The sequence below is a fragment of the Vespa velutina genome, chromosome 25 (genome assembly GCF_912470025.1).
Source record: "Vespa velutina chromosome 25, iVesVel2.1, whole genome shotgun sequence".
Classification (NCBI taxonomy): domain Eukaryota; kingdom Metazoa; phylum Arthropoda; class Insecta; order Hymenoptera; family Vespidae; genus Vespa; species Vespa velutina.
The window spans coordinates 627,702-639,399 of record NC_062212.1 but is presented as its reverse complement, the minus strand read 5'-3'; the positions used below and the strand labels follow the sequence as shown (position 1 = coordinate 639,399).

Here is an 11,698-nt window from a genome sequence, read left to right as displayed (position 1 = left end):
ACCGTTTGTTGGCGTTTTTACGAGTCGTCCGATTATATCCTATTCTTACTTTTTTTTTTTTTTTTTTTTTCTCTATTATTCCTTCTTCTCTCATTTCTTTTCCCCCTTCCCCCTCCCCCTTATTCGTTTTTATTCGTTCTTTTTCGTTTTTTTTTTCTTTGCTATTACAAAAAAAAAAAAAAAAAAAACTCACTCCATCACAATTACCTCGTTTCATTTATTTCATTTTGTTCTTTTAATCCATTTTGCCGAGCACTATTCACGGACTTGTTACAAGGAGACCGTCAAAAATTTCGCGTACGGGGAAGTAAACGGGCCGAACAGATCTTTCGTCCATTTCTCTTTTTCTTTTTCTTCTTTTTCTTCTTTCAATATTCCTCCTTCTCCAACCCCTCCCCCCCTCTCAATCCCTCTCATTCTTTCTCCATCTTTTCATTCATCTTGTTCGAACTCGCTTCATTCATTCCTCGACCCACCCACCTATATCCATCCGCCCACCCATCCGCCCACCCACCCATCTCTATCTGCCCACCTCGGGGAAAAAAAAAAAGAAATTCGTTTTGTTCTCAAGTAATATCAACTACGTTGATATTGTGATCATCATCATCATCATCATCATTGTCGTCATTGTCGTCATCGTCGTCATCATCATCATAAATCATTATCATTATCATTATCATTATCATTAATCATTATCATTAACCGGTATACATTGGTTCATCGGTTCGTCAGTTAATTCATTCGTTCAATCATTCTGTTGTTCATTTTAATTCATTTATTTCTTCCTCCCTACCTCCCTCCCTCCCTCTACTCCTCCTCCTTCTCCACCTTCTCATTTTTTCTTTCACCATTTGCTTTCTTCGTATATGCGTACTTCCGCCGTTATCAGTTTCTACCGAGTCGAAGGATCGAGGTAGATCAAATGCAATATATATCATTTGTTGTTGTTGTTGTTGTTGTTGTTCTTCTTCTTCTTTTTCTTCTTCTTTTTTCTTTTTCTTTTTCCCTTTTTTTTTTTCTATATTCCTCGACAGTCAACAATCTTGGTCGTTGATTTATCAAACGTAGATATCGAGACGATCGGTTTATAATCTTTTTTTTCTATTTTTTTTTTTTTTTTTTTTTTTTTTTTTTCTTTTTTTTTCGTATACTTAGAGAAAAAAAGAAAAAATGAAAAGAAAAAAAGAAAAAGAGAAGAAAAAGAAAACAAAGAGAAAACAAATTTATACATATATATATATATATAAATATATATATATATAAATGTTGTGGTAGTACTATAGCTGTGATAGCAGTTTAGGTAGCAAGTAGTAGTAGTAATAGTAGTAGTAATAGTAGTAGTAGTTAGTAGTAGTAGTAGTAGTAGTAGTAGTAGTAGTAACAGTGCCCGGAAGTGCTAAGGGGCCGGGTGTTAGATATTAATTGATTCCTAAGGCCACCAGAGTGATTATCTCCTTATATTTTCTTCCATTTTTATTTTCATCTCTCTGTCTCTTTCTCTCTCTCGTTCTCATGTTAACTAATATCGTCGTCGTAATAATAATTTTTCTCTCTTTCCCTCTCTTTCTCCCTCCCTCTCTCTCTCTCTCTCTTTCTCTCTGACGAACTATCACTCCATACACTTCAACAATTCTTATTTGATCTGATATTAAACATTTCATCGATCGATCATCATTGTTTTCATCATCCCATATTTTTTTTTTTTTTGTTCGAACGACGGTGTAGTACAAAACGTATCCACGGTGAGGCACTTATGAGGCCCAAGCCCAGCTCTTCCGAAGCCGCTTTTGTCTATCCTTTAATATGTTTGTCTCTCTTACTCTCTTACTCTCTCTTTCTCTTTCTTTCTCTCTCTTCCTTTCTGTCTCTATGTCATATGATGTATATGTGTATACGTATGCATGTATGTGTGTTCGTGTTTATGTATATGTACGTGCGTGAGTGTGTATGTACGTACGTGTGAGTCCCTTAAAAAAAGATAAAGAGACTCTCACTCTCTCTCTCTCTCTCTCTCTCTCTCTCTCTCTCTCTCTCTCTCTCTCTCTATCTATCTTTCTCAAACAGGTAAAACGAAGCTTACATCCTTATATTCATTAACGATGATTCATGGATTCATCATACATGAGATCTAAGAAAGGATTCCTTCTTATTTAGGCTAAATATATTAGAATGTATTATCTTTCACTTCTTCGTCCTCTTCTATCTTCTCTTCTTCTTCTTCTTCTTCTTCTTCCTCTTCCTCTTCCTCTTCCTCTTCTTCTTCTCCTTCTTCATCTTCATCTTCATCTTCTTCTCGTTCGTTAGGTTAAATCGTTACTATTGCTCTCCGTGTTTCTTGTACCATAAAATCAGTACAGCTTTGGTCATCTGATTCGAATCTTCACATTCGTTCGTCTAACATCGGTCGTTTCCTACGTCTCACATCATTATCCAGGTTGTCCAATAATATTTAATTACTATCCAGGCTCCTTTTCATTATAACCATCATTACACATTTATCTGGACCTATATTATCGTCCATGTGTTTATTCGTCATATCCTTTTCTCTCCTTCTCCTTTTTCTCTCTTTATCTCCCTCTCTCTCTCTCTATCTCTCTCTCTCTCTATCTCTCTCTATCTCTCAGTCGTTTTTATTGGCCTCGAATAATCCTCCTGGCGAGACATTATCACGAATACTTAACTGGTTTTCGACGTTGTTTAACTCTTGTCATAGTTGGTATACCACCGCACATCGCCGGATATAATGCTAGGCTAACTTCTTCAGGATTTTTTCCAGCTAATTTACGTATCCCTACGTGTTTTGTGCTTTGTACTTCGGATTCTAATACCCATTCGTCCGGTTCTCTGTATATATAGAAGAGAAAAAAAAAAAAAAAAAAAAAAAAAAGATAAAAATGAATCATATGAATTTTATTTACGTCAACTGAAATAAACTGATATTCCAACGGGAGAGGACGGGGTGGGGAGGGAGAAGAGGGAAGGAGGGTGGAGGGGGAGGATAAAACAAAAAAAAAGAAAAAAGGAAGGAATAAAACACTTACATGTCCTGAGGATACCATCGTAGCAGGACTTTGATTTTCCCATCCGTCTCTACTCTTCTTGCTAATACCTAAAAAAGAAAAGAGAAAGAGAAAAGAAAAAAAGAATGACAAGAATGGGATCCAACCAGATGACGATAATTATTGTTAGATATTTATTAACGACGACCTGGTTGAATTATATATAAATATATATATATATATATATAGGTATTTGAACTTACTTGACTAGTTAGGGCCATCGAGTCACCAGGCGTCTCGGCTAACCGACCTTGCGTTCTTGACTTAGCCAGCTCCAATAATCTATGTTGAAGACCTTCCATGACTCCAGAATCGAAATAATCAAAAAGTCGTGCTATGAGAGAGAGAGAGAAGAAAAGAGAGAGAGAGAAAGAGAAAGAGAAAGAGAGAGAGAAAGAGAAAGAAAGAGAGAGAGAAAGAGAGAGAGAGAGAAAAAAAATAATAAAAAAAAAAAAAAAACAAAAAAGAAAAACAAAATTAGAGAGAAACATTATCAACGAGCAATCCTACGATTATTGCCAATTGCTATTAAGAACAAAAAAAAATTTATATATATACATATATATATATATATATATTTTTTTTTTTCTTTCTTTTTTCATATACTAATCGAATATCATTTTTGTTTATTTACCAGACCATGGCTGTCTTCTGTATCTCAATCTCTTTCCGTTTCTCCTGACGAGCTTTCCACCATTCTCGCAACTCCTTCTACCGCTGCTACTATTCGTTTCAGGTTGATTGAAATGACCGTTAACGTGCCTCTCCAATGTCGTCTGTAAACAATAATTACGTCAAATTTCATATTAGTCTAATTGAATCGTTCGGCACTTTCCAGGGAGAGCCTCATCCAATAAGATCAAAAGTTAAAAAGAGAGGAAAAGGGGGGGGTACGTGCGTCGATTGGTCCAGGTCTGACCTGGAATTTAAATTTTGACATTTCTTTTTTCACGCCTCTTTACGCTATAAAATAATCATCGGTATCAATGTTAAATCATTTGACAAAATGATATTTATTCCCTGAAGAGGGAAAAGTTTTCGATCAACGATGATGATTTTTAACTTTGCGATATCGACAAAGATGACGATTATACTAATACCAATAATAATAACAATAACAAAAGTCCCTAAACTGAGCAAACCTGAGAAGGTTCGTTTCAAGAGAAAAAAAAAACAAAAAAAAAAAAAACAAGGTTTCAGCTGTCACTGGAAAATGCCGATACCTCGAGAATTCATAGGTAACCACCAGGGACGGTTAAAGACTAAAGACTTTTCTTCCATCCCCGATTAATCTTTATCTCCCATAATCGACAGATTCAATTTTAAATTACTTTACAGGACCTAACCATTCCGCGGATAATTTTGCTGATCTCATTGACAATCAATACGACAATAATAACAATAACCATTATGTACAACAGTATATGGTATATATATATAGTACACTAGTGGCCAATCATAAAGCGAATAAAATTTTTATTTTTTTGTTTTTGCTTTCGAATGATAATTCCGACTTAGCGAACGATCACCTCAACATTAGGATTCTGAAATAGATACGATGAGGGCAAGTGATGAGTGGGTGGATTATCGACAGAGAAAGGGTGGGGAGGGTAGAAAGTCTTCGTTCTTTTATTATTGGTGTATCTGGTCTAAGGTTCGTTCCTTTTCTTTCTCTTTTCTTTTCTTTTTTTCTTTTCAACGTAAAATACATTACCCAAGAAGATAATCGGTGGTAGAGGTTAGGTGGTTTTGTGGGTTGATGAGGGATATAAAGGTATAAAAAGATACAATTGAAAAACGACAAACACAGACAGACGCGCATCGTCTGACCAGGATGTTTCCCATCGTGTATGGACACTATGATATTCGGATGAACAGAGAACAACAGGTTAAACATGTTATTAGTTCGTCTTTCGTTTAAAATGTTTCCTTCTTTTGTCTGTTTTCTTTTTTTTTCTTGCGGGTCTGTTGAGAAAAAAAAAAATAAAATAAAAACGGGGGAAAAAAAAAGATAGATCCGCGAATGGCCCAGAAAAAAGAATAAGGGGTTTCCTTTCCCCCCCTTCCCCGCCCCTCCCTCCCACCCACATAAAAAGTTCCTTAACATCGGACCTCGCCAAAGAAGAACATTTTTTTGTCACTTCCGCGTTCATCATTGTTTCCTTTTCTCTAAAAGTGAAATACGAAAGGAAACGTATATACATATACATATTCGAATATATCCAGGCAAAGAATTAATAATACTTGTCTTGTAACCAAAGGAAGAGTTACACAATAAATCCCTATAATTATTTTCGAAAGTGGGGTTAAGAAGTGATTAAAAAAAAGAAAAAAAAAATAAATAAATAAATAAATAAATAAATAAAAGATCAGAAGCCCGAATTTACAGGGATTTTTGTAAAAAAAAAAAAAAAAAAAAAAGTCTTCCCACCTAATTCGAAAGACAACAATTCGAAAAATATTTTGAGACAAAAATATATTTTCAATCGCGTCGACTACTCTTATATATATATATATATATATATATATATATATACCTACGACAAATTAAAATATATAGATAAATCCCAGCGGACGTTTTTATACCTGTGAACTAAATCTACTGCCGCATCCATCGACGATACAACGAAACGGTTTGTTTCCACCATGTGAAAGGACATGTCTTTCCAGCCATCTTCTCGAACAGGACGTTCTTCCTTGTACCTTACAACCTAACCAATGACAGACGAAATTGTCTCCACCGGTTTGGGTATTGATATGAGCGACCTATTAAAATTGAGAGAGAGAGAGAGAGGGAGTGAGAGAGAGGATGGGAAAGGAAAAGATTAAAAATTATTAATTATTTATAATTTTATAAATCATAATGACAAATTATATTTTGATTATTATTGAAAGTAATTCGTTAAACGGTTATGATAAATTTATAACAAGATTGACTAGGATAATGACAAGCCTTTTACCTGTAAATGTTCAAGAAGACCTGTGCTAGATTCGAAACTAGCTTCGCACTTGTCCCATCGACAAATCCCACTGTCGGTTGGCTGTGACCTATCCTTTTCCGGTGCCCTGGCTGGGAAACGTATCGTTGTCGGAGCTGATAATATTGGAGAAAGTGAATGATGCGTTTTCGATTCGCTACTCCTAGATGAGGAATCCTCTTCCTCTTCTTCAACGTCCTCCTCATCTCCTACAGATGATGACGATATTTTCGTCTGACACTTATCACTTTCTATTGGCGATAACCTCGACAATGGATCCTGATTGTTCTGTGAACGTATCGTACCGATCAAATTGTTACAACCGTTCGTTAAATTATTATTCTCGTTGACGTGCGCTTTAGATGAAAGGATGCAACCCTTAAAATCGTTTGTTGACGGGGGATTTGCCGTTGGGGTTGACGGCGGTGAACACGTTTTCATTGGGTTAGGACTTGCCTCTGAGGTAAGCCTGAAAAATGATTTGATCATTAGATCAAATATTTAAGAAACAAACTTTTCATTCTTTTCTTTTTCTTTTTTTTTTTTTCTTTTTTCTTTTTTGCAAAGAATATTACCTGAGCGAGGATATCTTGCAGGGTGGTATATTTTTTAGAACGTCGTTCGATATAGGCAAACTTGGCAGGGGTTTCGTTAATTTTTTCTCCATTTTAACATTGGCCCTAGGTACGATGACAATAGGTGTCTTTTTGTTAGGCGGCGGCGGCGACATGTTGACTGTTCGAACCTCCCAATCGTTTGTAGCTGTTGTCGTACGAGGATTTGATGGAACAGTACCGAGGTATTTGGCCAAGCCACCTTTGTTCCTTTGCACGGTAGGTGGCCTTCGAAATTCTGTGGTTGTTTTAGCAACCAGTACCGACATTGTTTCCGACGTCTTCTTAAGCTTTTGTAAACGATTTAAAAAAAAATATATATAATTAAACAACAACAACAACAACAGCAACAATAGTAACAATAATAATAATCATAATGACGAATGATAAGGAAACATTAATATCATAAACTTACTTTCGGTTGTTGCGGTTTAATCTGTGTCTTAAAATATTCCGTTATTTTCCCTTGGGAAGATGATTCGTTATGGTGTATAACACCAACTGGCTTGTTACTGTTCGCCTTTGATGATCCACGTGAAGTTGGATCAGCTGCTCCGGACCTCGGCAATGTTCCTGCTTCTGGCTCACCTTTCAGTCTCTTGTAAGTTGAACAAGCGGTTGCCGCCAATGGCGGGGTCCAGGGCCACTGGGGCCTGGTACCCAATTGCGAGGACGGCGCCAGCTTGGGCAAACTTGGTAATGGGCTTGCCGATGCTCCTCTTATTGCTACACCCTCGTCGCTACTTGTACTACACGGTGAGCCTGGCTCGGTGATGTCACTTGTACCGCTACTGCTACACTCCCCGCACGAAACCGCAACTCCGCTGATATGAAAAACAAACAAACAAACAAATGAACGAACGAACGAACGAATTCATATAAAATATAAAAACATATCCTCTAAGTTTGTGCGTGTATGTATGGGTAAGTGTAGGTTTGAGTCAAAATGAAATAGCGTTTCATTTTCGTTTGATTTTACGTTTTTGATTTTTCTTTTGTTCTATTTTTTTTTTTTTTTTTTTTTTTTTTTTTTTTTTTTTTTTTAGGATTATTTTACTTCTGTCAATTTATTCATCTGTCATTTTGAAAAATCAAGCTAAATCGATTTTTCAAGGAAAAAAATTGAAAATATCGTTTTCGGTTCCTCCAGGGTACGAATTGGGAAGGCTTACAGGAAATTGCACGATCACGTTCTCTGGGTAATCCCATTAGACCAACTGGGATAACCTTATTATGGGGCCAGACATTTTCAATTGGCTTGCAATGACTTTCTCTCTCTCTCTCTCTCTCTCTCTCTCTCTCTCTCTCTCTCTCTCTCTCTCTCTCTCTATCTATCTATCTATCTATCTATCTATCTCTCTTTTGCTTAGTGCTATTGCTGTTGTTGTTTCCTAGCCTCTGGCCAATATCCTGTTTCTTTTTCTTTCTTTCTTTTTTTTTTCTCTCTCTTCACAGATTTATGTTCCAATCCAAAATGAGAATCCGTGCGCCTTTGGCTGCATGACAACAATAGGAAAAAAAATGGACAGAGTGAGAGAGAGACAATCCTCGATCCTAATTGGTAGAACGATTTATTTTAAACCTAACCATCTTTCAAAATGAACAAAATTTCAGTTCGACCAAGTACAAATTAAAAATTTCGCATCATTTTTATACAATTTCTTTGTTCTCTTTAAATCGTAAAATTTGAACGCGAAGAGAAGAAAAGAAATCAAAAAAAGAAAAAAAGAAAAAGAAAAAAAGAGAGAGAGAGAGAGAGAGAAAGAAAGTAAACAAAAGAACAAAGGCTAAACATTTTTTTATTGATTTTTACAAAAAAAAAAAAAAAAAAAAAAAAAAAAAAAAAAAAAAAAAAAAAAAAGAAAATAAATAAAAAGAAATGGAAAAAAAATATTATCCATATAACTATTATTATTTATAATAATTATTTATAACAATTATCTTTCATATGAATTACGTAATATTATAAATCGTTTATTATTCGATAAAGTGAAATCTGTTGCATGTAATAATAGCAAATGACAAAAGTCATTTTCAAATAACAATGAAAACTCTTTTTTCTTTTGTTTTTTTTTTTTTTTTGTTTTATATAAACATATAAAACGAACTATCGATCGACTAACGCCATAAAACACGAACGTGATCATAATAATGGAAAAAAAAAAAAAAAAAAAAAAAACGAAGAAGAAGAAGAAAGAGAGAGGGAGAGAGAGGGAGAGAGAGAGAATCGGATCTTCCATCTCACTTCAGCAGACTGGTTCAGATATTTTAAGATTACCAGCTTACTCGATGTTTTGCGCTCGCGCTTACACACAACCATATAATACTACAAGCGTACGCACTCACGCTTGCTTACATACGACGCACACACGCACACACATTTATATATATATATACATACATATATATATAACACACGTATACACACAAGTACGACGTCACGGTGAGCGAAAGACACTGACCTTTCCACATTACGATTCCGACATTGCGTTTACGCAACGACGCACTTCACCGCGCGGCCAGCGAGGGGAAAGTGCGCCAGCGCGCACAAGAGAGAGAGAGAGAGAGAGAGAACGAGAGAGAACGAGAGAGAGAGAGAGAGAGAGATAGAGAGATAGATAAAGCATTCATTAAAGCTTCACCGGAAGAATCCTCAACCTCGATGACCCCGAAATTTAATGATAATTAATTTGGACAGTTCTTTTTATTTTTCTCTTTCTTTTTTCTCTTCCTTTCCTTTTTTTTTTTTTTTTGTCGCCGAAATACGTCCTTTTAATTTCAATAATTTGAATAACCCAAAAAAAAGATTTATATCGTATATATGAATGAGAGAGAAAGAGAGAGAGAGAGAGAGAGAGAGAGAGAGAGATTCATTGAATGTGTGAAAGGTCAAGAAACGCGATCAACCTCGTTCGAAACATGAGATGAATTTGAAATGGGCCAACGTGACGACTCCCCTCACCCTCTCTCACCCCTAACAAACCTAACTGGGCAATTAACAAATGATTATCTCTCTCACTCTCTCCTCTTTCTCTCTCTCTCTCTTTCTATTATTATCCATCCATTTATTTATCCATTTATCTATCTATCACTTTCATTAGAAATTTCATTTACCATAAATGACGACGCTCTTCAAACGTTATCCTCGCTATTATTATTATTATTGTTATTATTATTATTATTTATTATCAAAATCGAGAAATGAAAAAGAGAGAAAAAGAAACAAGAAAAAAGAAAAAAAATATGAAAGAAAAGGAAACGAATCCGAAACATCACGGGAATCTCCTAAAACGAATTCATTTTTCGCGCAGCGACGATTTTTATTTATTTATATTCTTTTAATTACCTTTCTCGTTTCTCTTTCTTCTCTTTTTCCCTTTGTTTTTCGTTCGATATAAAAAAAAAAAAAAACAAAAAAAGGAGGGGTGAAGATGTCAAAAAAACAAAAAAACAAAAACAAAACAAAAAAAAAAAAAAGAAACACAAATAGACGATCCCACCCTCTCGCACTCTACCTCAGTTTCAAAAAGAAAAAACGATTTTATTTTTTTCGACGAAAGAACAGTTTCATTTCTCTTTTTTTCTTCTCTTTTTCTTTTTTCTTTTTTTTTTTTTCTTTTTTTTTTTTTGTTTCTTTCTTTCTTATCGAGAAAAATTGTTCCAACCTTGCAGGTGGCTCCTCTATACGGAGATGCACCGAAGCTACGAGACCCTCTCTCTCTCTCTCTCTCTCTTTTTCTCTCTCTTCTCTCACGCCCTCTCTCTTTCCTCTTTCACTAACACACGCTAACCCATCTCACTCACTCTCTTTCTCTCTCTTTCTTTCTCTCTATCCGTGTTCGATCTACCTCTTTCCTCCCTCACTATTACAGCTAGAGTACACTTTACTCTCTTCAATACACTCGCTCACATACTCTTTCTTAGTTACACACACACACACACATACACACATACATAAATGCATAGATATATACATACATATACAGACGCGTAACACCCTCATTCCCCATTTCTATCTCTTTCCCTCTTACACATTCCCCATATCTCCTTCTCTCTTTATGGTACACTACTCTCCGGCTTGTACGATCCTCTCTATTGTTGCACTCACTCTACCAATTTCCCTCTTCCACCTTCCCCGCCATTGCCCACTGTGTCTTTCTCATCCCCACGCCCTTTTTCATCCCCACCAAACCAATCCATGTATTTTCTCTCCTCCCAGATCTCTCATCCTAGCCTTCCTTCCTCTTCCTCTTCCTCTTTCTCTCTCTCTCTCTCTGTCTCTCTCTCTCTCTCTCTCTCTCTCTCTTTTTCTCTCTATCTCTCTCTGTCTTTATATCTCCCTTTATCCATACTTTTCCCATACTTATTTATCAATGCTCTTACGGTTTCTTTTTTATTTTCAATTGCATTTTTGAAAAGGAACAAAGAGAAACGATTTTCGATTGACGACACACCATGAGGAATGTGAAACCATTCGTGAAAATTACTTTCTTTTTTTTTTTTTTTTTAATGCGCGAGAAAAGAAAAAAAGAAAAAACAGAAAGAAGAAAGAAATGACAAATGCAATAATACAGCGTTTAAAGTGGTGTATTAAAATACAGTGGAACGTAACTTATGGTTTTCATCGATTTTCTTTTTTTTTCTTTCTTTTTTTTTTTTAATATTGCGAAATAATACTATGCGGAATGTAATACTATTACTTTTGTGTGTATGTGTGTGTGTGTGTGTGTGTGTGTGTGTGTGTGTGTGTGTGTGTGTGTGTGTGTGTGTGTGAGAAACATTGAGAGAAAGATAAAACACGTAAAGCAACGCAGTTTTTAAATCGGTGTATTAAAATACAAGTAAGCGATGTAACTTATGGTTTTCATCGATTCTTAAATTATTGTAAAAAAAAAAAAAAAAAAAAAAAGAAAAAGAAAGAAAAGATAAAAAAAAGCTACGCGGAATGTAATACCATTTGCAAAATTTCTTTTCGATCTGTTAGAAAGAATGAGAGCAAAAGAGAGAGAGATAGAAAATGTAATACTACAGTGTTTCAATTTGTCTA

The 11,698-nt window shown here is 35.4% G+C and overlaps 1 protein-coding gene across 3 annotated transcripts in view; it reads right to left on the bottom strand.

The window, feature by feature from the left end:
* Nucleotides 1-2,269: 2,269 nt before the first annotated feature.
* LOC124957419 (zinc finger protein jing homolog) overlaps nt 2,270-11,698 on the bottom strand; it is a 103,803-nt gene continuing 94,374 nt past the window's right edge. The window contains exons 2-9 of one of the 3 annotated variants that reach the window (XM_047514457.1): nt 7,067-7,475; nt 6,613-6,941; nt 6,020-6,506; nt 5,646-5,825; nt 3,694-3,835; nt 3,263-3,363; nt 3,042-3,109; nt 2,270-2,844 (exon numbers count right to left, since the gene is read on the bottom strand). In XM_047514457.1, the coding sequence (XP_047370413.1) occupies nt 2,667-2,844; nt 3,042-3,109; nt 3,263-3,363; nt 3,694-3,835; nt 5,646-5,825; nt 6,020-6,506; nt 6,613-6,941; nt 7,067-7,475 (1,894 nt within the window). In that variant the 3' untranslated portion in view covers nt 2,270-2,666. Of the gene's footprint in view, nt 2,845-3,041; nt 3,110-3,262; nt 3,394-3,693; nt 3,836-4,773; nt 5,025-5,645; nt 5,826-6,019; nt 6,507-6,612; nt 6,942-7,066; nt 7,476-11,698 lie in introns of those variants that run through there. The other 2 variants (XM_047514456.1, XR_007103535.1) reach the window with 2 other exon arrangements.